The sequence below is a fragment of the Pteropus alecto genome, unplaced genomic scaffold (assembly GCF_000325575.1).
Source record: "Pteropus alecto unplaced genomic scaffold, ASM32557v1 scaffold13, whole genome shotgun sequence".
Lineage (NCBI taxonomy): Eukaryota > Metazoa > Chordata > Mammalia > Chiroptera > Pteropodidae > Pteropus > Pteropus alecto.
Window position 1 is genome coordinate 3,855,257 of NW_006434373.1, and position 26,537 is coordinate 3,881,793.

Below are 26,537 nucleotides of genomic sequence, written 5' to 3' on the forward strand. Positions count from 1 at the left end.
GAAGTGGGTAAAGAGGATCAAATATATGGTAGCTGAAGGAAACTGGACTCTGGGTGGTAATCACACAATAGAATATACAGATGTCAAATTATAATGTATACCCAAAAATTATATAATCAATGTTACCCAAATAAACTTAAAAAAAAAAAGTCACATAGTTGGAATCATACAGTATGTAATCCTTTTTAAAGAACTTCTTTCACTTGCCAGTATTTGCTATTGTCCGTGTTTTAGATTTCAGCTGGTGTGCAGTGGTATTACACGGTTGTTTTAATTAGCATTTACTAGATGACATGTAACGTGGAGCATCTTTTCATATGTTTATTTTCCATCCGTATATCTTTTTTGGTGAGGTGTCTGTTTAGATATTTTGCTTTATTTTAAATGGGGTTGTTTGTTTTCTTACTGTTGAGTATTAAGAGATTTTTGTATGTTTTAGATAACAGTCTTTTATCAGATATGTCTTTTGCAAATATTTTTTCCCCAGCCTGGGCTCATTGTTTCACTCTCTTAACAATTTATCATCGTTCTCTTTCAGATTTTACTTTTAGTGTTGTATCGAAAAGGTCATTACCAAACCCACAGTCACCAAGCATTTCTCTTACATTATGTTTTAAAAGTTTTATAGTTTTGTTATTACATTTAGACTTATGATATATTTTGAATTATTTTTTGTGATATGGTGGAGTCTACATTTTTTTTTTTTTTTGGCATGTGGATGTCCTATTGTTCCAGCATAATTTATTGAAAAGACTATCCTTTCTCCATTGAGCAACTTTTGTCCCTTTGTCAAAGATCAGTTGACTATATTTATGTGGGTCTATTTCTGTGCTCTCTGTTCCATTCTGTTCCACTAATTTATTTGTCTGTTCTTTAAATCAGACCACACTGTCTTGAATACAATACCTTTATAATAAACTTTTTAAGTTGACTAGTACCAGTCTTCTAACTTTGTTCTTGTTTTTCAATGTTGTATTGGCTATTCTGGTTCATTTAACTTTCCATATAAATTTTGTGTCAATATCCACAAAGTAATTTGCTGGGATTTTTATTGAGGATGTGCTGGATCTATAGATCAAGTTAGGAAGAACTGAAATCTTAGCAATATTAAGCCTTCCTACCCATGAACATTGAATACCTCTCCACTTATTTTAGATCTTTGATTTCTTTATCAAATTTTTGTAGTTTTCTTCATAAATATCTTATATATATGTTGTTAGATTTATACCAAAGTATTTCATTTTTTGGTGCTAAAAGGAATGATGTGTGTTTTTAATTCCAGTTGAATACCTAATATTCATTATTTTGGTCCTTTGCCTATAAACATTACAAAAGCAAACAGAAAACACCCACGACATAAATACACATGCTTGAAATTTATTTCATAGTAGCTGAACAATGACGAAAATACACAATATGGAAATCATAACCCTGATTTTGTTTCAGAGATGTGACTGGCAATTCAGAAGCTTGTTTTAGTCAGAATATATGGCTGGCATGCAGAAAATTTTATTGTTTCTAGAGCATTCTTTTTACTGGAATTTAGGCTTATTCTGATAATTATGAATAGACAGTAAATAATTATGTATTTGAATTTTAAATGTAACTGAATTACTGTAGTTTTCTACTTCGAAGTAAGAATTCATGGTCAATAATTTTTTAGATTAAAAGGTATAGTTCTTACGAAGGCAAATGGATCTAATTATTCCTTATCTTTAAACTATAAACAGCATCTCACATAATAAGTCTGCTCATAATTATTCTAGAGTCCAGTCTCTAAAAGCAGAAATGTGAGGTCTCTCAACTTTAGATTTATACAGCAAATCTACTTGAACAAATGGAACCACTATTACAGTGCTTTGCCTGTTATAAATATTGTAAGTGGTCAATTTACCCAGACAGAATGATTATCAGTGTTTCTAAAAATTTCGAAATAAACTTTATTAAGAAAAGTAGTCTTATTAGACACCCCATAGAAAAGTTGTCATAAGTGCATTAAAAAAGACACTTTCAAAATACCCCTATAATCAGTGGCACTAAAACCGAAAGGCGATATTAAAATTAGGAATAAAGCAATGCAGTTTCTTTTCTATTTCTCTATGAGTATTTAGTCAGGTGGTAATTTCAAGTTGAGGTCTTAATTATTAAATTTTCCTTCCTTTTTACCTTTCCTAAGCAAATTATTTACTAAAAACATTTTGCATTTAATATTAATAGCATTAATCATGAAGTAATTAACTGATCAAGAGAATATTTTTAAAAATCTATACACATAGGAAATAAACTGCCATAGTTATTCCCTTTTGTTATTGTCTAGTCATCAACGAAAGAAATATCAGGTGAGAATGGAGGGCTGAATGGTGACCTTCTGACCATCATGCCTCTATATTCAGAGGAAGGGTTGACCTTACACCCACTTGTCCCTGCCAACATACAAGCATAATTTAAAGCAGCATTCAAAACTAATCAAATTCCACATCAAAGAGTGACTTCAATACCTTTCATCTAAATTCAAAAACAATATAATTAGTCATCATCCTAGTTAGCGCATCTCCAGCAGTGAATAAAATTGCTGTGGATTAGCAGGATTCTGATGGGCAGGATTTTAAAATACACATATCTTGAAGGAGCTTTCAGATAGAAAAAAAAAAAAAAACAGAACAACCAAAAATTCAAATTTTAATTTGAGGTCTTTTATGTTGGAAATATTCTTGACTAGCAATATACTTGTAGTCCTCCATCTTTTTGAAAATCTATATAAATATATGTTTCTCAAAAAGTTTTGTACTGCAAAAATGTGTTTGCAGATTATATGTAACATAAAATGCAGGGAACATATTTTGTAGAGCAAGACCAATTTTTGTTCAGTATGAAATAAAGTGAAGGAAATAAAGCTCTCTCCCCTTCAAGAAAAACAAATGCCTACTTTCATTGCCTTTTCAACTTCCAGAAATTTCTAGCACTCACTCTCACCTTGCCCCACCTACCTACTTATAAATCATGACCTCTTCCCAGAAAGCCCCTTCATGCTTTCAATTAGCAATTACCAAAAGCATAGTATCGATTAATTAATATAGCCAAATATTCGTTCTTCACACTTTTGACTTTATCATTAACGATCATGAATGCCAGGGGCAGTATAAGTGAAGGTGCCTCAACTAGGAGTCAAAGTATGGGATCTAGTCCAGAATCGGACATTGCCAATCTCCAAGTCCTTCTTAACTTAACTTTCCCCATGGGTAAATGAGGATTAAAAGATACAAAGGCCTCACGCTTCCTGTGTACTCCAAGAGGAAGGAACCACCTTTTGAAGTACCTACTGAATACCAGGCACTATGCTAGGTACTTTTCAAATATTGTCTCATTTAAATTATGTTGCAGGCCTTTCTACATTTAAATCCAGCTGGCTTATCTCTAAATCTCAGGCCATTAGCACTAAAAGATGTTCTTCAAAAAAGATACGATCACTAAAGCTCTGAAACTTTTAAAAGAAAGTCCAATTGAGAGTACAATGCTAAGGATAATTGATGATGATAAAAATGAAGATGAAGCCTTTCTTCTGGTTTGTTTTTAAAATCAAGATTTGAAAAAAGACAAAGTAAAGGGCCTAATATATTTTCCATCTCATTTGTGTTAATTCTAAGGTTTAAGTTTCCCAAGTAGATAATGTAGCCTTGGCATATTTACTGTTAGATATTTCTGATTGTTAGCTAATTTCAATTTCCACTTAAATATATGTGGGTATCTTCAGGGCACAGAAAAGATAAGAAGCCAACATTTTCCACTCTTTACATGTAGATGAAAGACAAACTTTCATCTTCTTCCCTTTGTAGACCTTTCAGCATATTTCTGCTTTGCCCATCCCAATGTGATAGAGTGGGCACAAAGAGAGTAGAAAATAGTTCTATTCTTAGCATACACAAACTCTAATTATAAAGATAACTTGGCTCTGATTTTAAAAATAATCCAGAGTTAAATATTAATAACTTTCTTTATCTATTTCACACTCTCAATAATATGTGTCCCTCATTGGTGTGAATGAGTTCATGATGGCTTTATACAATTTCCTTCCTGAACTGAATAATGACTACTTCACTTTATTGTTATATTACAATGCCATTCCTTAGATTCATTAATCCAACAAATACTTTATGCATGCCTATTATAAAACAGGGCAGACAAAATCTCTTGCTGTCAATGGACTTATATCCTAATAGGAGACACAGACAACAAACAGCCTGACAAATAATGAAAAGGACACATTCAGCTTTTGACAAGTGGTATGGAAGAAATAAAGAAGGAAACATGATTTAAAGTCAAGGGGACTAGGATTGAGGACCATATTGGAAAGAGGGGTTTGGGGAATAAAGAGGGGTTTCTCTGAAGAGTTAACTTGAAATGAAACTATTATAGCGAGAATGACTACTGAAAAGAAACTAGTACAGTAAGAGTGACATGACCATACCAGAAGAGCAAAGGAACCTCTAAGGAGCAGAGGAAAAAATCAAGGCTTGGCATCACATAGCTAAGGAACTTATATAGTCCAGTGGAGAATATGGAGTGGGTAGAGAGTTGGGGATATGAGAGGTTGTTGGGGACCTAGGGGAAAGATCTCAAAGGCTGTGATCAGAATGTCACTCCGAAAGAACTGGGAGCCAGGCCTGGGTGTGAGTCAGATTGCCAGACTGGAGTTGACATTTTGAAGAGACCAATGAGGCACTGCATGGATTGAGAGGGGAAATAGCTGAGGCATAATCCTATGTTTGAAAGCAGCAGTTGATTTAAATTTCTACTGAGTTACTGAAGCATATTATCTTTTTAGTTAACATTTATGTATTTAAATGAAGCATCAACATGGGGGAAAAAAAAAAAGTAATTCTGAAAACCACACACAAAATAGGCTAGGTCTGTGTCCCTTAGCAGGAAGGGTGTTACAAACTAGGCTAAAATCTGAAAATGAAGGAACACAGAACTTCATCGAAAGTCCTCTAGGAGAATAAAACCAGAGTGGCAGTGTTCTCATCCACACTGAAATGAATGACACCACAAGCCTTGAGTCACCTAAAGGCTCCAGGATGGAGACCAATGCCCAGCAGGGCAGCGGCACCAGGACAGGAGGGACATCCAGGAATACTGGGGGTGACAGAAACGGGATGAAGCAGAAATGAGCCGGTACATACAACTTCTCCTATAGAGATTCACCTGAACTCACAGATTGGTGAGCCCTGGGAGAGCCCAAGTGCATTACAACATGTGAATAATATTTGTTTATCCTGGGTTATAAATGATCAATCAACAGGACAGGCAGAGTGAATTGTAACTAATGGTAAAATAGAAGTAACCTTAGCCTCCAAAGACTTCAGAGAAGCAGCGTCCAAAGTTTTGAAGCTCTGAAGTCTTAATAGTCCTAATATTAGACAGTCTGATACTTTTCAAACATCTAGCTTACTTTGTTATAATTCAGTGTAAAAAAGGAAAAGCATAAGAAATATCAACCAGTCTCAACGTTCATGGTATTCTAAAAACCTTCTATAACTTACATTACAGAGATATTCTTTAAGGTTCAAGGAAAACCCATTTCTTCAAATGAAGAGAAAAGAATTTATGCTTTGAAATTAAGTGGGGTGGGGGGGGAAGGTGAGTGGCTTAAAGAGAAATGTTAACACACTCAATACTCATGAGAACTCAAAGTGATTGGAACTATAACTATCCCAACTGAATAGCAGAGAAAAATGAGGCAGAGAAAAGTCAAGTGACCTGCCCGAGGCCACTGAGATAGAAAGGAAAAGAGCCAGGACTAACCCAGGCAGTGCGACTCTAGGGACTACATAATCACCCACTTCACAGGATGCTCAGGAACTAAGAATCCTGCAAACATTAGTCTTTGGATCTACCTGGAAATGTTGCTGATGTTGATGGATCGGACACTCTGACCATTCTGGATGCAGTAAAAGTACAGCCTTATCCACTCTCAATTTCTACTGGTCCTTAACATGTAAGCTTTACAGAAAAGTACCAGAACAAAATATCACAGAAAGACACCATCCCTACCTCAAGGTAACCATATAGGACAGTAAAACCCTATGTTTCCTGAGATGAAGAGAACTTCTAAAAGTCCTTCAATCAGTGCTTAGTGAATAGCGTTCTCTTCAACAATAAATATCCCAGAAGAGAGATAATGTTATTGCCTGACAAATTATCTGGTTAGATTTATCGTGGATAAATAGAATGTTTCAGGTTTGAACCACTCACTGCCAAACGAGTATGCTATGCTATGCTATGCTATGCTATGCTATGCTACACTATGCTACGCTATGCTATCTTATGCTATACTATGCTATACTATACTATACTAGAATGATGCTGTATTCACAGCTAACTTAGCTAATAAATAGGTGTGATCACATTAGCTTCATAGGCTCTTTAAAATGTAATATAGTAAACACCCAGAGCTTTCAATCTAATATTCCTTTATAGCTCTTACCCTAAATTAAACTTACTTCTATATGCTCAGTCGGCCCTACATTCATTTATTCACTGAGTATTTATTGAACGTTGACTTTGTCAGACATTGTGCTAGGGATACAGCAATAAATACAAATTTTCATTCTGGTAGGAAGACAGTCAAGTCTTAGCTCTTTGACAATCCTGTAAGCCTTTAAGGGCAGAACCCAATCCAATTTACTTTTAAGCTACCAACTACCACAACAGTATAAGCGCTTCTTTATATGAGAAGAGACACAGAGAGAATGCTTTATAATAAGGGAAGCATAGACTGGAATGATGCATCTACAAGCCAAGGAACCCCAAGGATTGGCAGTAACCATCAGAAGCCAAGAAGAGGCTAGGAAGGATTCTCCTCTGGAGATATGAGAAAGCAGGGGCCTGCTGACATCTTGAATCTAAACTTCTGGCCACCAGAACTAAAAGATGATAAATTTCTTTTTTTTTTTAAACCACCAAGTTTGTGGTACATTGTTACAGCAGATCTTGGACACTAACTGTGTTCTCTACTGCATTCTCGCATTGACTATTCTATGCTGACAGGCACCAGAAGACAATAAATGCTATCAAGTCACTCCACTAAACATCAGAACATCTGATCAGCAGTTAAGAGAGTCCTTCACATTTGGACTCAGAAAATGTGGAGCAGTAGGCAGCATCTTTAGAATAATTTAGTCCAGGTGAAGCACAGACCATTTTGGCACTCTAGGTGTCAGCTCTTTCCTCCTACTTGCAGACATCCAGCCTCAAGGTGAGAAAGCACTTTGCAATCATGAGAAAGTAGGGTGAAAGTTCTTGTGATTAAGTGAAGATATTTTTTCTCCGAAACATTTACCAACTCTTTATAGTATATGCATAAATAATTTTGTGCTCAAGATCTTTCTGTGTGGTAGCGAATTTTTGAAGACACTTTTTTCCTTGAGCGAAGACACTCATATTTTCCTTGAGTGTTTTTCTTTTCAGTGTAAACGTTTTTAGTCTCTTCAATGCACACTCCAAAGACATAGTACTTCGATTTTCACTCTCCTAATAAACATTCTCTGAATACATTCCTTATTTTGCCTCTGAAATACAGGAAACAAAGAGCTGAACTCCTAATCTGACCTCTTCAGACTTCTTCTACCATTTACGTTCAAAGCATTATGCTTCTATTAATGTAGTGACAACTAGCACTGGCTTTATTTCTTTAGTTATTTGTTCCTTTATTAGTAGTTGTTTTATTGTTAAAATTAAAAAAAAAACAAAACAAAAAACAAAACTATAAAACCACCAGAAAACACACACACAAGAATTTTAATAGAACACAGCAAGAAGCTACCAAATAAATATAAGTGAAAGAAACTGAATTAAGGGTGCTAATTAGGAGAACAGAATGAACAGAAAAACAATACGGAAAGTGAAGAAAGGTGGAGACTATCTACCTACATGGAATCCTAGATTGCTATTTTCCTAAGAGGAGAATAAACTCAGTTATGCACAATGCTCAAAGTATACCGAATTTGTGCTCATCGCTCCTTAAAGATTCTGAGGGCATTTCAGAACATTGAAGCACCTCAGGTTCGTCTTTATGAATATTTATTATCCCCCTGTCACAGTGTGCTACCTACAGAAACCTCATGAGAGGTATTTGTGGATTTGATTATGCCGAAGCTGCGTGGGACTACGTGCTAATAGAAATCTCTATTAACAGAAGGCTCAAGATATAAGTGCTCAGTGCAGTGTTTTCCAGTTCTTTATTGTATCTGTATATAATTATTTTCTAAATTGACATTCCTGAAGAAGAGGACATGTTAAATTCTATCCAGAAAAAGAAAATAAACAAAATCAGTAATGAATAAGACCTTTGGAAGCCAGTTACTGTATCTTCACTTTGGTAAAGGGAATATCAAATTGAGGAAAAAATAAAGTCATGAGAGTGATACCCCAGACAAGCAAATGCGCCTCTGTGCCAAATGTGTATAAATGTGAGTGGCCAGCTTGATTTGGGTGGGGCTAGAACAAACAGCACCTCTCACACTTCAGCGTTCACAAGAAGCGCTTGGGAATCTTGTTAGACACGGGGTCCCAGTCAGCGAGTCTGCGGTGTGCCCTAACAGTCCTCATTTCTAACAAGCTCCAAATTATGCCCACGGTGCCTATCTTTGGTCACACACTGGAGTGGCAAAGGACTGGAACCCATAGGTTTTGGAACTTCCTATCCCCTTCTAGCTTCTCTGGCTCCAATCATTGGTCACCGAAAGCTCAGGGAAATTATGGTCATATAAAAGAGTTCATTCAGGCTGTGCACTTCATTTGGAGGGACAGTCTCACCAAGATGAAGACATTTATGCCCTCAAGACATTTCTTCCCTGAGGTTTTCTTAAAACTGTACACATGCAAATAAAGCTCTAAGCCATGGATTAAAAAATAAATGAAAATCTTCGCTACTGTAGAACTTAAGCTTCTAACTTCAACATCTAAAATTATTTTTTCTTACTTTTTTGTGCATATTTTTACTGAATTTCACTTCATAAAAATTGATTTTGACAGCCACTTACTGCAAAGCACAGGGTTTTTGTTTCTGAATTATTGTAAAAACTGATTTATGTTTCTTGAAGAAAAATTAGCATAACTGGAAAACGCAAAATAAAATTAATATCTTTCAAAAATCTTTAAAATTAGCAAACCTTAATTTGCATGAATAATCTGTTTTGGTTAGAAAGATGTAAAATCCTAAGTGACTTATAGATTAGTTGAATTTTAAATAAGGAGTTTAAGTATTCATTAAATATTTAAACCAAATAAGAAATAGTTCTCTTTGGGTTTAGTTGGGTGATTATTTTGATGTTTCAGTTTAATTCAGTTTTAAAAATATAAATTCAATTTTATTTAAAATAGATTTTAATGTATGTTGTATGAATTACATACTCGTTATAATTTATTTTAATTATTTGAATTCAATAAATATGATGCATTTCAGATCCTTTTGGTATGATTCTGTGTTATATAGTTTATACAATAACCCTCTTGAAAAGTTCACCTTGCATTTCAGAATATTTCCTAATTTAAAATAATTTTAGAACTCATAACCTAACATCTCAGGTAAGTGTGCCGCACACGTGCACGTGAGCGCGCGCGCGCGCACACACACACACACACACACACACAGGCATGCACAATATTCACTGTGGTTGCCATGCTTGGTGTTTCTCTGCCCTCTCCTGGCAGCAAATGAAATCTCCCTTTGTTAATTTTAAACTTACCTCCAGTTAAGTGTTTTTTTCTCTCACAGAACTGTAGTTCAAAATACTTTATGAAGCAACTGGACAGATCATTGAGAGTTGTCTTGGCATGTCCGAAGGCTTCTAAGATGCACATGGCCTGTAGTAAAAGCAACATTTATTGAACTACTCGTTTTTTACATAATTAGGAAATACTGGCAAAGATTCAGGGAATATTCCCTTATCTAAGAGGTTCTCCATTGTTCATATAATATCATGTTAGATTTCTGAGGTCACTGTCCTCAACTACAAACTACAGTAGTCCCCCCTTATCTGTGGTTTTGCTTTCCATGATTTCAGTTATCTGCAGTCAACCATGGTTCAAAAATATTAAAGGAAAAATCCAGAAATAAACAACTCATAATTTTTAAATTGCACACTGTTCTGAATAATGTGATGAAATTTTGGATGGCCTTGCTGCATCACCCCCGGAAGTGAATCATACCCTTGTCTAACGCATCCACACTGTATAAGCTCCCCGCCCCTCAGTCACTTAGTAACCTTCTCAGTTATCAGATCGACTGTCACAGTATCGCAGTGCTCACATTCAAGTAACCCTTATTTTACTCAATAATGCCACATTCTTATAACTTTTATTACAAAACAGTTATAATTGTTTTATTTTACTATTTGTTATTGTTGTGAATTTCTTACTGCACCTAATTTAAAAATTAAACTATCACAGGCATGTATGCATAGAAAATGTATATAGAGATAAAATGTGTATAGAAAATCATATGTACATATGTATATTTTTGTAGTTTTAGAGAGGAGAAATTAGAGTTAACATAAGCAATATTCAGATTTTTCTTTTAAAAATGATAAATTCGCTTAAAAATTGGATTATAATCATCTTTTAATTTACTTATCTAAACACTCTTTTCAACACTGAGCCCCTACATAACCCTCCCTTTACTCTGTTATTGCTGCATGCCAACCATTTTCCCACAGAAACAAGAATAAGAATTCTAGATGAAGCTGTGTTATCCAGTGTGTCTTCTTCCCAAGTGCTCTCTTTCAGAAGTTGGGAGTTTGGAGCTTTAAAAATGCCATTAAAAAAGCAAATCGGGCCAACATGGCATCTGAAATTCTTTCTTGACGTGTTTCCTTAAATGTTGACCATAGAACAAACACCATTTCATCTCATGGTTGATTGTGCCTGTGATAATGATGATGACCAAGCAGTTCTCCAAAAAGTATGAAAACCTGGAAGGTCAAGGTGTTTTTCTATCTTTCAAGATATCGATAATGTTAAATCAGTTCCTGCATCAGCCACAAGAGAGAGCACAATAATATCTTATTGATACACTGGGTGGTGGTGATTCCTTATCCTTTCTGGTGACAGTATTTTTTTGAGAATTTTATTCAAAATTTAAAAAAATCATTTTACTCCTAATTTTTAATTTTCTGGATACCGCTATACGAAGGCACTGAATTCACCTGAAGATAGTTCATATTTTGAAGGGTTATAAAACACTTTGATGTTAAAAAAAAGTGTTGAGTTGTGGTAATAGTGAAATATATTTTAAAATCTATTTTTGAAGTTTGAACTTTTGGATAGAAATATACACAGAATCTACAGAACTCTATGATTTAAGTGTCTTTATAATAACACAATTTTAATGATCAGAACAGTGAATTGAGGGTAGTGATGGCAAAAAATGTTTTATAAAAAATAATTATAAATAGTATTATGAAGGTCCTACTTTTGCTTCTTTTCCAATAATTTAATATTAAATATACAGTGAAATTAATCGTGTAATTATAATTATATCACATTTTAAACATTTATATTATATTAAATGACTAAAAATAACATATGGAAATAAATTTAAAAAAATATTTTGGCTTCTAGTTATTTTGGAGCTGCATCTGACAATAAACTGATTTTTTATTATTCTATAGAAAGGATATAAAAGATAATTAATGACATGTGCCCAAATAGGAAGTATAGGGTAAAGGTTCAATGTACGTGCTTTGGAATGAGAAGTAGCTGCCCTCACATTCCAATTCTACGAATGACAAATTACACGACATTTAGCAAATTTTTTAAATTCTCTGAACCTCATTTTCCTCTATCCTAACACAGGAATGTCTCCTTCAGTGGTTATCGGCATCAGGTGTATAAAGCCCTCAGATTGGTGTCTGGCACATACTAAGCATTCAACAAATAAGAAAAATTAATTGTATTTATATTAATAGAAAACATTCATATTTTGTTTACTATGTGCCAGACACTATTCTGAGGTGTGTATATATAAATACACACATATATATGTATTTGTGTCTATATATAAAGTTATATACCTTTATATGTAAAGTTATATATTAACACGTGTATAAATGCATGTGTGTATATATGTATGTGCATACATATATTTCTCTTAATCTTCACAACTAATGTCAACATTTTACAGTAAAAGAAATTGAGAGATTAAGTAACTTTCTCAAGGTTCAGAGCTTGTAAATAGTGGATCTGGGATTTGAAACAAGCAATCTCTCTACTGAATTGTATGTTGAATCACTACATCACAGGTCTATTAGTGCTGAAATAACAATGAAGACATATAAGCATAAATTAATATAAAACTAAAGTCATTAAATGAAATATAAATACATGGCATTCTCTCATTATGCACTTCTGGTCCATAATTCAAGAGTAAAATACTAAACTCTGAAATAATCAGTAGTTTTTATCTATAATTAGCCACTTGGCCAATAGGTGGCACTAAACAAATGTGTTAAAAGCAATACTGAGCAAATGTAAATCTGATATTAATTCCACCATTCAACTTAACTTTGTTAACTAGTAACATTGTAGTGTAATAAAACAAAAAAAAAGTTGGCAAAGGAAATTAAGTATATATTTCCTTAGTATTTACTGATTCAAATATTGACATGATTTTTTTCTGCTTACATTGTATGGTATTTTTTTTCTATAAAATTTTAATAGTTATGGAATTAAAAGTTATGCATTATTATCCTGGTAGTAGTTAACTTATTGTGTGTTCTAAAAGCAACACCTGAGTCCACTCAATGAAAAATAATGGCTTAATCAAGTTGACCCCATCACTCTGCTTTGTAAAAGCAGTTACTCAATAAGTAAATAATTTGAATGGAATTGAATGTTTCTTAAACTTGAAACTCAATTGGGCCAGAATTAGTGAAAAGTCTCAGGCAGCTTTTTTTCCTCCCCAAACCTGACTTTCCTCTTCCAATAAACCTATTGCCATGAAAGATCCCTTGCTTTCACAGTTTGATATTCAAATACAGGGATTATAAACAACAGCCTTCTTAACTGATCTTATCTGCTTTGAAATTGTACAGAGGAACAAAAGTAATATCTATGGTGACAGGATTCAAATCCATCTGCCCACTGTGGAAAGCACACTCTGAAGACCATTTCAGAGGCAGAATGTAAACCTGTGTAGACTTTTTCGGACGGGGCAATTGAAGTTTAAGACCAAAATTCAGAAACATCACAGCTGCGTGCCACTTACATATACACGTATTACCTATATAAAATACCACAATCATCTTTGTCGCTCAGTGCTGGGTTCTCCCTCACCATCCAGGGACCGCCTAAATCTCCTTCACTTCCTCTCTGGACCCTCTTCATGGGCAGTACTGCTTACCGTGACGGCACAAAACTTTTGAACGGCCAACTTCTACCCAAACCCCTTCGTTTTGTGCTTCTCCTCCCCACATTCCGGATTATAATCTTTAATTTATAAATCTTTAATCATGCCATCAGTGTAAACCACAAGGAAAGTGTTCTCTACTCCACAGCCTCTGCAAGATTCTCTGTTGACCATCATCTCAGTATGTCCTCCCTTTTATGTTTCCACCATTCTTTCACTAATTATTCTTTGGTAACTACTGATTACAATAACCTCCAATGACTATTTTTCCCTCAAATTATACTAAGATCCAGGGCAAAACTTTTTGCTCTAAACTCAACCAGTGTTTCCCAATGGAAGATACCATGTGTATGCTTGTCGTGCATGTCGTCTCAAGTGGCAGCTAACCTGGTTGGACTGGCTCTCTCACTCAGATCACTCACTCCTCTCAGGGCCACCTAACAAAGGTTCCTTTTATCTCATCTTGCACTGAACTTCTAGCCTTCTACTAAATAGCTCCTTATGTTAAAGATGCTCCTTTTTTTTTTTTTTTAACCAATCTCCTTAATTAGGTTTTTCTTTCATGCAGAAAGTACTATTTTTGTCTCTTAAATGTATATAATTTCACTAAACTCCTGTGATGTTGTAAAGATGGTCACTTCATAAATTTACCCAATGCTTGTATTTAATTCTTGGATATACACTTGGAAGCTGTGCAAAAACTGTGGCTGGTAATTTTCAAGAATGTCTTGGACACTGAATGGTATTCATGCAGATGATAATTTAAAGTAAAATGAAAAAAATTGACGTGAAGTTTAAGCTATACTCAAACCTGGGAAATATTATTTCATGAGACTAGAAATCACTTATTTAGGAAATCCTTAATTTTCCTTGAAGAAGGATTAAAACAAAAAATATGAATTAGAAAGTTTTATTTGAAATTTGCATTGACATTATAATATTGATTCCATATGCTAATTAATTTTGGAAGAGTTAGATCTATCTTATCCAAAGAAATGTATTCACTTAAGCTAAAATGCAAAGCTAATTTAAATAAGGCAATCTAGAATGCATTTTAGAAATTACATAGCCTTACTCTTTCACAAAGGATCATTTTAATGATTGTTTTAGTCTATAATTTACACTGGAGACTACTCTTCTTTGTCATTACAATTAAGCTGATAGATCCTGTTATTCTATTAGTTAACCTGAGTCTATTTTATAACTGTTGTTTTATAAATTCTCCAATCCTTAACTGTCAGTAGTCAGTATATTACAATATCTGAACAAAGAAGATAATTTATGCTATTCTTTTCCAGTTGACCCAAAATGTTAATTTATTTTGAACAGTGCTGTAGAATAATGCAGGTGCTCAATATAATTTGAGCTTAATAAATGGTTATGAATTAAAGTCATTAATGAACACATGATACCATGGGTACATTGCAGAATTTATTTATTAAATATTCCTCATAAAGAAAAAAATCTCTAGAATCAGTCATAAGCTTGGGAATCCATAAAGGCAGATTTAAGTCCTTCTTATTCAAAAGTAGAAAATATAAGGAAATAAAATTAATGAACTGATTAAATGTAAGTTCCTCTCATTTCTAAATGAGGAATCCAATACTAAAATTTCCAGAACATTCCCATGTAGACATTACCATGGCAGAAATAACTCTGACCTGCAGCCACGGTCAGAGTTATCTGAGGTAAAAAGGGCGGATGACACAAAAACTAACACATATAACACAATATTCACTGTGCGATAATTTTCTAGATTTTTTAATGTATAAACTTTTAGATGGCATTGTTTTAGGGAATGATTAAGAAAGCAGCAACTGTGTTTATTCCAATGTAATTATATTTCAAATATAAAATTGCTGAATGAAATTCAAGTGTCTTTCTGCAAAGAAATGTGTAGTGAAGCCTGTATACAAGAGATTCTGGAGGAGCAAGCTTTGTAAATTTGTGACTACGTATCATTATATTTGCAAACTTCACTTTTTAATACATGCCGAGAGAGTGTACCGGTACAACATGGCCTATAATGTGTATAATGTACTTATTTTTTTGTCAAGTAAATGATATAGCATATAAGGACATCATTTTCTTGGATGTTAAACAGAGAATGCTGATTTATTTTTAACAAAACTTATATTATTATGTGTGTAAAATAAAACTTTTTATATAAATAAATTTGATGTTTTTTGTCCTGAGGAGGTAATTTTTAACAAATAAGTCTTCCCTAATCTTGACCAAAAAAAATAATGATTATTACAAAGTAAGAAGAGAAAGAAAGAAAACGTCCACTAACTAAAGGCAGACAAGATAGAGAACAAAAAAGACAATGTTGGTTCTACAAATCTCTCTCTCTCTCTCTCTCTCTCTTTCTCCCTTTCTCTCTCTCACACACACACACACACACTCACACACACATTTACAGGGCTCTGATTACATACAAATGGTTTATCCACATTAAATTTATTTGATACATTAAGATGTTAATTTAGGTAATTTAGGATAACTGTTTTATATGTGTGCCAAAATATGTACTGTATTCATGTATTCATTCATTCACCATATAGAAACTGAGTCCTATCACATGGCAGGCTCTAAGACAGTGTCTCTGAATTCAAGGGACATGTACATGGAAGCCACTTAAGATATTTGTTGAATAATGAAATAACTCATGAGACATCATGGCCCAGTTTGAGAGAGAAAGAGAGGGATATGTGTTCAAAGGTGGCTTCAGCAAGAACAAGAGAAGTAATTCTTCTATAAGGCTAGTGAATTAAATGACACCACCCTGAAAATTGCTGAGCCATGCTGATTTACTGGATTTGATCTCCAGGGAATAGTCATGCAGGAGTTTTGAGCAAGGGAGATGTTGTGATACAGGCTGCTAGTATTTCACCAAAATCAATTCTCCTCTCCTTCCATCTAATAGTGTAAGCACTTGGCTGCCTAGTTAGAGACAAGTTCTAACTGCACAGCTTATTGACTGAGTCCAAGACTGTTACTATGAGCAGAAGCCATGCACCTCCTACTAACAAAATCAGCCACCTCGCCTCACTTGTGCTTCCTGTTCCCTTCCTCTGAGCTGGATGGAATACAGATGCCTCACCATGAAGGCAGGGATCAGTGCCCTGGGAAAGACAGAACAATGAGAATGAAAGAACCTGCGCTCTAATCGACGCTGGGAGCAGAACTGTCCCATCAGCTGAGTCTGGCTATGTGTAAATGCATCAGAAGACGACTGAAAATGGGAGATGCAAGGAAACGCATTAGGAGACTGTTCAAGAAAATCTGAAGAAAGAAGATGATGGTCTCAATGACAATGATGATCCTGGACCTAAAAAATTTTGGTTTGGCTAAAGAGCTAGGGTTAACAGGATATTGTGATTGTTCAAGAGGCAGAGAGGCTGGAGTCAATGTGAATTCTAGGTTTCTGGCTGCAGAAACCAAAAAACGATTGTGCCATTTATTGTGATGGGTCACCTGGGAGAATTCTGGTGAGAAGGAAGATGATGAATTAAATTCTGGATGTCTTTGAGGCGCACTGTGGGATGTCCAGAAAGGCTATTGGACAAGCAGGTCTGTATCTTAAGGAGCAGAGGGATGTGATTAGGATGGGAAATGACAGCATGCGAATGCAACCAAATCATAGGCCCAGTGGTCATAAGCAAGAGCATAGCGTAGAATCCTTGAGTCTTCTAAAATAATAAAACACATATAAAAAGTCTCCTTTTGTCTTAGTCTTAGAACAATCATCACAAACTTATATTACTCTAAGGCGATATTCCTATAGAAACGCTAAAGTATGGAGAGTTAGCTCTGTAAGTAAAGGCTCCAGAGCAGCACACTTCTGAGTTATGATCATTTTTCTTTGATTATGGATCATCTTTCTGTCTGTTCTCGACCACAGAGGTTCCCTCTTGCATGCATGTTCATTTTTAGGAATTTTCTAGCAACCCTTCCAATAATAGGCTGTGGTATGGAAAAAAACCTGTTAACAAAACTTACTAGAACCATGTACAAACAGTAGAATCAGTCTATGGACAAGCACCTGTGTGTGTCTCCTTGAGTAAAATTTCATAATATTTCTGAGTTTTTTGTGTGAAATTTCTGACCTTTATCTGAGCTGCTAATAGGTCTTCTTCCTCCTTGAAACCTGATAGTATTTTAGGTAAATAAAGTAGTAGGATAAGGAGTCTTCAAGTAAAAGCATTACTAAATAGAATTTAAAAATCACTTTTGAAGATTTATTTCCTGTTCGTCAATATCCTTAAGGTTTACCATTGTCAATTCTTTCACACACTGAAACTTTATTTATCAGCTCTCAGTAATCGACCACGAAAGTTGCTTGCCTGGTCAGTCCCTGCCCAAATGTGCCCACACAGCCAAGTGCACTTTCTATATGAGCAATAACAATCTCTAACTATATTACATGTTTCCAAACCTGCTGTTCTGAACAAATATAAAAAAAGGAGTAGGTTCAAAATATTTTTAACATATATATGAGAAAATAAAAGTTCACTTGAACAATATACCAAGCCTTAAGATCTTTTATTTCCACAAACTGTTACCAACTTAGGGTCAAACGAATAGTCTATTATGATGTCACCCTTTATTTGTAAAGAACATTTCCTTGGCTCAACATATTTTCCAAGCAAAATAAGGCACTTACATGTTTAAATTTGGAATCAAATATAGGCCTGCTGGTGCTAGATCTACAGGTTAGGTGTCTCATTATTTGTTTGCTGGCTTCAGACTTTCCAGATCCTCTTTCTCCACTAAAATAAAATGGAAAGAAAGAACACATTTACTGTTTAGGTGAATGTAGTAAAAAATTAAATAACCATAGATTATTTTCACATACAAAGTTGGTGAGGAATAACATAACTTTTAATGAGTTTATAGTATCATTTAACTTTTCAATTTGATTCATCATTCAAAATATTTAACAAATATGTACTGTATTATATACTTTATGATGTTTTAAATGATGAGACTACAAATGAATATAAGGCAACCTCTGCCAGGAACAAGCACTAATAAAACCTGTTATTTTTAATGACAATATTTTGATATTTTTCAGGCATATTTCATAACTTACCTAATTTCTATAGATAATAACCATTATTATATTCCTGAAACTAGATAATATAGGGTTAGCATAAAATTCCAATACAATAATTATTATTATACCAAAGTGGTCTGATATAAAATAAAGATTTTACTGCATCCTGATAGAATATTCATAAAAAGTCTTTTACCTATTAGGCAATTTTTAAAATACATATATAAAGCTCTTCACCAGTGCTTCTCAGGTTTCTCCCTTGAACATTTGTTCTGGTGAATTTGATTAAAGAGTGTTTGCCAGAAAAGAAGATGAAATTTAATTATCTTATTCAAGTTTCAAGTTGTTAATGAATTCTTCTATTCTCCTCACTTGTGTTGATCATAAATATTTTAACTACTTTTAGAACCACCGCCCTAGCATCCTCAGCAGAGCAGGTGACAGCGACCTGCACAAGTAGCTCCTTATCTGAGTTCAAAACCTTTTCTTTTAACCTTCTAATTTCACAGCAGAAACAATCTAGGTATTTCATGATGGAAATTTAATTTCTACAATTATGTTTGTTGTTACAAAAATTCTATAATCCAGCAAGATGATTAGATGTTTCATAAACCATTTTTTTATCCGACTTTTACTTACATTTACTCAGGGATAAATCTTGAAAATATCATTTTCCTTTTTCAAATATTGCTCAAATTTAAGCTTCATCTAGTCTCAGAAGCGAGCCTCTTGGACTCACTTCCCAGATAAACCATCTACCTGGACATTCAACTAATTAATAAGCATTTACTAATTCACACCATTGGGCTCACATCCCAAATTCACTATCTACTATTTATGAGACTCTGGACTAATTAGTTAACTCTTCTAATACTCAGTCACCTGATATATAAAATAGTGGTAATAATAAGAATAATAATCCCTATCTCATAAGGTTGCCAAAGCAATGAATAAGATAATACATGAAAAGCATCTAGTGAAGGGTCTAGCACTTAGTAATTTTTCAGTAAGTATTAGTTGTTATTTGTCAACACTACTATACACTCCCCGCAATTCCTCGATTTTTAAGAAGTTTCCCTTTTTGTCAAAGTAAGGCCAGAAAACGCAATAGATAACGCGGATAATCACAGAGCTGCTTGACTCAGGAATAGATGGGGTCACCCTCCAGTACCTCTCTTATCCTGGTGACACTTCAGAACAAGTCTGAAAACAACTGCTTCTTTGCCATTTTGGAAACCAGGACACCATGACTTTCCATGAAATTTTTGATCAAATTAAGAACGTAAAAGTATATAAATAATGCTTATTTAAATATTTAAATGTCTTTTAGGTTCTATCCAGGTGTCCATTTTTACACTCATTCATTTCACTTTGACTTGTTGTGCATTGGTTTATTGACAGGTTCAGTTTTCAACCAACAGTACATGTGATAACTCAGGCAAAGCCATGAGTATTTATAGAAGTCCCCTCTTGTAGAGATTTCTCCTAATGTAAAACATAATCCTCAGTGCAGATATTATTTTAATACCTAAATATCTACTTAATCTTCTATCAATACATAATCATATTTCACTCTTCTTCTCGTGGTACTTTTTTGGGGGGGTGTGAAAGATTTTTGCTCTAATATAAATTATCCTCCTAAACATCTTGATATTTTTGAGCTAATGTTACCATTATGTTTCAATAAAAAATTACTTCGGGTGCATAATTTTGGTGAAATATGAACAAAGGTAAATATCTAGAAGTAGGTGGGAGAACCCATATTTGCAAGATAATTATTGTATTTTGGTTTTGGGCAGCACCACATTTTGGAATGGGATGGGTTCACTGATACCGGGTGCCTTTCTTTCCCTCTGTGTTCTAAGTTTTGAATGCAAAGGTACTCTGGTTCTAAGTCGTAAATCTTCAAAATGAACTGACTTTCAGGTTAAGTTTATAGATATTGATTCAGCCACACTTAGAGCTATTTCTAACAACACAGATATTTCTCCTTTGTAACAGGTCAAATGTACTTATTGCAAAGATATATTGGACTGCAAACTGCTGAGCAAGTAAATAAATGTAAACCATAAGAAATGAGGGCAATTTTACCACTAAGCCCACAAGGAAAAACGGAGCATCAGGGATGGGGTGAGGGGTGAGTTACCTGAGAATGAAGCACTGGGGTCTCTGCTCCTGGAAAAGCTGGTGAAAGGCTCTCTCTGCACAGGAGAAAATGTGAGGTGGCAGAGAGGAGCATGGCTGCCCCATGCTGCTCAGGTAGAGCTGGGAGACCTAAAATAGAGTGCAGCACAAAGACAGAAATTTGTGAAAAGCCTTCAGGATACCTTGCTTATGATTCAACTGACTTATTTCTAAAACACAAAAGCAAATTTATCTCTAATTTTGAATCTCATTTGTAAATATAAAACATTTGTAAAATTATGCCCTTTACAGTATATTTTAAGTGTTCATAATGATAAAATGGAGGTTTATGTTTGATTCTTCAATACTAGGTTCACAGGCTTTAAATAATTCTGCTGTCTTTAAAGAGAGCAACTCACAAAAATCCAGTTTAATATACATGAGGTAAGCTGAAACTGATCATTTACATTGGATACAATTTCTCTCAGCAATATTTAATTTCAGTAACATAAGAGAAAGGATTTTTAATTTGAATAAGAAGCAACTGAAACATATATGATTTTATAAATTTCACAGAAAAACAAAAATTTAATTAACTTAATTTCAGTGACAGTGATTTATGGTGATTGCCATGGTGATTCAGTGCCAATATTTTTAAGTCCTTTTGAGTTCTAGTGAATCCTGCTACATTTGAATAAAAACAAAATGACAGGAAGACTTCTGAGACACGAAGAAATATCAGACAAACAATTTTTATTTCACAGAATAACTGGCCCATAACTTCAAAACTGTCAAGTTTGGGAAGTTCAAGAGAAGACTGAAGAACTGCTTCAGATCAAAGATTCAAGAGCTGAGTGGTTCAGTGTACCCTATGATGCTGGCCTGGCTCTTTGGCTAAGTGGGCATGAATGGAACATGGTAAAGACCGGAATGAGGACTCTTGATTAGATGATAGCAGTACATCAGTAGTAATTTCCTATTTTTGATAGTTCTATAGAGGTTATATAGGAAAACGCTTTTGTTTGCAAGAAATGCACAGTCTTCAAGGTTGATGGGACAACATACAATCAAATTATTTGAAAATAGTTGAGGAAAAGTTGTTTGTACTACTTATCTGCAAATCTTCCATAAGGTTGAAGTTATTTAAAATTACAGGGAAAAAGAATGTTTAAAAGTATAATGATCTATAGCTATAAGAAATAGTTAGATAAATCTCACAAACATAATGTCAAGTGGAATCTATCAGATACATAAGAAAACATACTAAAATATTCTATCTACGTAAAGTACAAAAACAGGTAAAACTAATCTATGCTTTTAGAAAGTAGGTTGGTGGAACCTTGGGCAAGGTGTTAGTGACTGGTAAGGAGCAAAAATGTGGCTTCTGGAGTGCTGATAATGTTTTATATCTGAGTGCTCATAAACGTTTATTAGTCTGTACATTAAGAAATAAGCACTTTCTCATATGCATTATATCTTGATAAAAATTCAAAAAGCCAGAGTCATTAAACACTGTTGTTCTGGTGCAGATTCTACAACAAAAGATCACTAGAACACACTAGAGAACTAACTGCAGCCCATGCATGGGTGAGGACTTGGTGCATGACAAGGTTCTGCATCACTTATCAGTAGTAAAGGGTGGTATTGAGAAAATTAATCATGTATTTGTAATGGAAAGAAATGCTGACTTCTACCCCAGGCCATGTGTAAAAATAAATTACAGATGAATTTAAGTCCCAAATATAAACAGCAAAACTTAAAATCATTTAGAGAAGTATATAGAACAGTACTTTCATGATTTGGGAAAGGAAATAACAGTCATAAATTATATGATAATGATGAGTCAACCTCACGATACTACATTTAACAACTCCTGTGCAATCACAAACATTATACATACAACAATGAAATAAAAAGTCAAAGCAAAGACAGAAAAGCGAATAAGCTGTGCGTATAATCATTAAATTGTCAATATTTTATAAATGATTCTTACTAATCAATAAGAATAAACTGGAAATAAAAGAGAAAATTGGGCAAAAAATATAAATGAAAAAGAATGACCAATAAATATGAGAAAAGATGCAGAAACTCTCTGGTAACCAGAGAAATGCTACTTCAAACAATAAGGCCATATATTACACATAAAATATTGGTAACTTTATCAGATAATTTAATAATATCAATAATAGCTTACACTTGCTATGTGTTTGCTGCTGTTCTCAGCACTTTATACTCACTCATTCATCCATCCAATCCTCTCAGAAACAATCATCTTCCTTTTTAGAGGTAAGGAAATTGATGCAAAGAAGTTAGTGACTGGTCCAAGGTCACATGGCTAGTTAGTGGTGGAGCTTGATGTCAAAATAAAGTTTTCTCCAGGGCTGGAAAAATATATCTATACTACCGAGTTCTGTTGTTCTAACTAATGAGAAGAATAATTTGGCAATATCTTCTAAACTTAAGGAGGTTGGTTTGACTAGGACTCTCTCTGCAGAAATTCTCAAATATTAGCAAAAAAAAGCACACAGAAAAACAGGTCTTAGCATTCTTTGTAGGAGTAGAAAACAAAGAAATATTTTAAAAGTCTGTATAAGGATTAATTAATAAAAGTGACTATTTTAATATAATAAAATACTATAGGGCATTTAAAATAAATTAACTAGACCTGAATCTTTCAACATGAAAAATATTTGAAAACACAATGGTTAATGATTTTTTCCTTAAGAAAAGGACATAGCTAATATGTCCTCTGAGTGAATTAAGATAGAAAATAATGGCATATGCATTTTTTATTGCATATATATGTATAACCTATATATATAGTGAATGCAAAAGATTGAATGAGAGTATAATAATTACAGAATAGTGGTTATGACTGCATATGAAAGAAATAAGCTGAAGTAGAAATTACTCTATAAAGATAGCACACTGTATCATCTAATCTAAGACACCATTTAACAATTAAACTAGAAAACAATGTGTTCTTATCACATTTTAAAGTTGCATTCTGACCTCAAGAGTATATGTGAAACAATTCATTTTTTATTTAAAATAAATATGTGAGACCCATATGATGGTGTGCACATGACTATTTTACTATGCTTCAACTTTTTATATTTTTAATTTTTCCCAAATTAAAAACGAATATTAAAAACATTTCAATGATAGTGATGTATACATTATAATTCATAAACCCACTAGTAAGGTTTAATCAAGCTTTATTTTCTTTTAGGACAAATTTCTTTTTGAAAACTTGTACTAGCACGAGTTCACTTCTCCCCAAGTCTAACATGGACCTAAATGAATTTTGACAAATGTTTTAAAACTAACCTGTTTGTGAAAAATCTTGCTGAAGATTTCATTAGTCTTATAAAGAAAGCGAGACACAAAACTCAGGAGCACATATCAATCTACTTGTACATGGAGTTCATTTCACATTCCTATTCTGTTTCTTCAAACCTCTTTGGGGTTACATATCCTCTGTAGGCTGATTTAAAAGATATTAGATATGGTAATGCATGTTGAGTGTTTAAATACATTTTTTTCATGCTAACCAAATTAGTAAACTTTCTCAGTTCCCTTTTCTTATAAGTCTGTTCCTTTTCATGCAAAATTAGAGTTTGTGTTATAGAATATGCCATTGCTACCTTCTGGTAATACTTTGCTTGATGCTAATCCTAAATATAAATATGAAATAATAATTTTAATATAACATTTTCTATTTATTTCTATAAAAACTCGAAGATTTTCACTTATGCAGTTCTAGTTTTCTGAGTGACTACAAGCCATCTAACTTTTATACTGGTTGTCATTTTCACTATTAATATTATTGCATGTTCTCAGTGGTCCAGCAAATATCATAAGGGTCTGCTATTTCCTTTCCCACAGGCCTTCTCTCTCTACTTCGCTTTATTCTCTCCCTATCTGTATCATTTGGGAACAAGAAGATTCCAGTCAGTAGAAACTTTCTGTGCTCTTTTTCATCTCATGGATGAAGTGACATTATATTAGCTTCATCTGTGGTTATTTCTAGTCTTTGCTAGACTCTCCAACTCCAATAAATAAAGTCCTTCTTTATGGATCAATTCCCTTCTATTTTCCACTGTGCACGGTATCTCTCAATAAACTGCCAGAAAGTTGCAGGATCCAAACATATTCTACTTCTGAATCCAACCATGTAGTTCGCAGGCCCTCAGTGTCAGATCCTGTGGAACCTTCTGATGCCAATGGCTTGACTTGGCATGAGCTGTTGGTTTCACATTGTAATATGAATAAGTCACTCTACTTGCCCATTTGGATTTCCTATTCATTATCTATATACCAATATATAGATGACACACTGAAAAATGTTTATTTTTATAAATTAAAATATATATGTACATATACATTATACATATATGTACATACACATAGATATATGTATATATATGTATATGTGTATGTATGTGTGTGTGTGTGTATGTGTGTGTGTGTTTATGACTTAGGGCTCAACGTCTGTGTTGTTGAGAGTATTCTGTCATGCATTTGCTTTGAGGTTACATAACCTGGATTTAAATTCTGTCTCTGCCACTCACAGAAAACTTTAGAAAGCTTTTTTAATCTCCTTAAGTCATAGGTTATCCATCTGCAAAGTTAAATAATTCTTATATTGATTGGGTTGCCTTTTGAGATTAAATGTGATGATGTATGTAAAGCCATTTCAGCAAGCCCACCATGTAATAAAACCTAAAACAATGTAAGTTACTGGTCTTCTTTCCCAGCTCTGCTCCTTTATAATTAAAAAGCCTGCGCAGCCACTCTAGTTACTTGCCAAACCTAGCATGCCTGGTAATGGGAATATTAAGAGTTCAACAGCAAGCAGCATCTGAAATTAAGCAAAGTCCTAAACTGGCATCCCATACAAGATGCCATATTACATATTGGGAGAACTTAGTCTCACTGACAATTAGAAGAATAAAAGAGACTAAGTACCTGCTCAGTGTTGTATTGTTGTACTCAAAATAAAATCTCGAGAAATTATCCCCAGGTATTTTATCATGAATGGCGTCATTATTTTGCACATTGAGATTTCAAGGTGATATATCCTTGGTTTGTGAACTCCACAGTAAAAGTAATAATGAGAAAATCTGAGAAAGGTCCAATACTGATGTGTGAGGGGCCTATGAATATTCACTGTTCAAGCATTTATTCTCATGACTTTCACTTGTTTGTTGCTTTTCTGATTATTTCTTTACCAGTGCATTAGACCTATTCTTTAGTTGCCACCACAGTCCCTGTCATAGTTACCTCCTCTTGCCCCTTCTTTCTTCCAACTCCTCCTTCTTCATTTTCTATTATTTTTCTACCTTATTCTTAAATGTGGTGTGAATCCTAGAAATCTCACAAAATGAAGTGTCTACGTGAATTATTACTTGCATATAATACAGAATCTCAACATTACTTCAATGTAACCTCCAAAAACTTCATGTATTCCCTTGAACCTGGTTTTTTCTCATAAATTTCTTCTTTTCTTTGTTATCAATACCCTTACTCTCCCAGACTCACAAATTCAAATCCTGTGTCATCAACGAATCTTCTCTTATTCCTTCCTTGAATAAAATTACTCTTTGGATACTACTTATTGTCTTTTCACAGACTCACTCAACACCCTCTCTTTCTCCCACTACTACAGTCCCCATATTAGGCCCTGATTAACTTACCCTGGGGTTATTTCAGTATCTTCTAACTAGTCTTCTTGCCTAAATGCCTCTTTTCCTCAAATGATGGTAACAAACAGACTTAAAACACTAATGGTATCGGATTTCTTTTTTTCTTTTTTACTAATGGCTCTTTATTTTCTGAAAAATAAAACCCAAACTCTCTAACTTAGCTTTATAATCTTGGCCTAAACTAGATTTTTAATTATTCAGCTTTTCAAACGTCTTAATTTATCAGATTGGTCTCTGCATT

At 34.0% G+C, this 26,537-nt stretch overlaps 1 protein-coding gene across 5 annotated transcripts in view; it reads right to left on the reverse strand.

Annotated features, from left to right (window-relative positions):
* MYO16 (myosin XVI) overlaps window positions 1-26,537 on the reverse strand; it is a 516,601-nt gene that overhangs the window by 241,165 nt on the left and 248,899 nt on the right. For all 5 annotated transcript variants that reach the window (XM_006909366.3, XM_015587388.2, XM_025045004.1 and 2 more), the window contains 3 exons: window positions 20,611-20,738; window positions 18,072-18,177; window positions 9,747-9,864 (listed from right to left, as the gene is read on the reverse strand). In XM_006909366.3, the coding sequence (XP_006909428.1) occupies window positions 9,747-9,864; window positions 18,072-18,177; window positions 20,611-20,738 (352 nt within the window). The remainder of the gene's footprint in view (window positions 1-9,746; window positions 9,865-18,071; window positions 18,178-20,610; window positions 20,739-26,537) is intronic.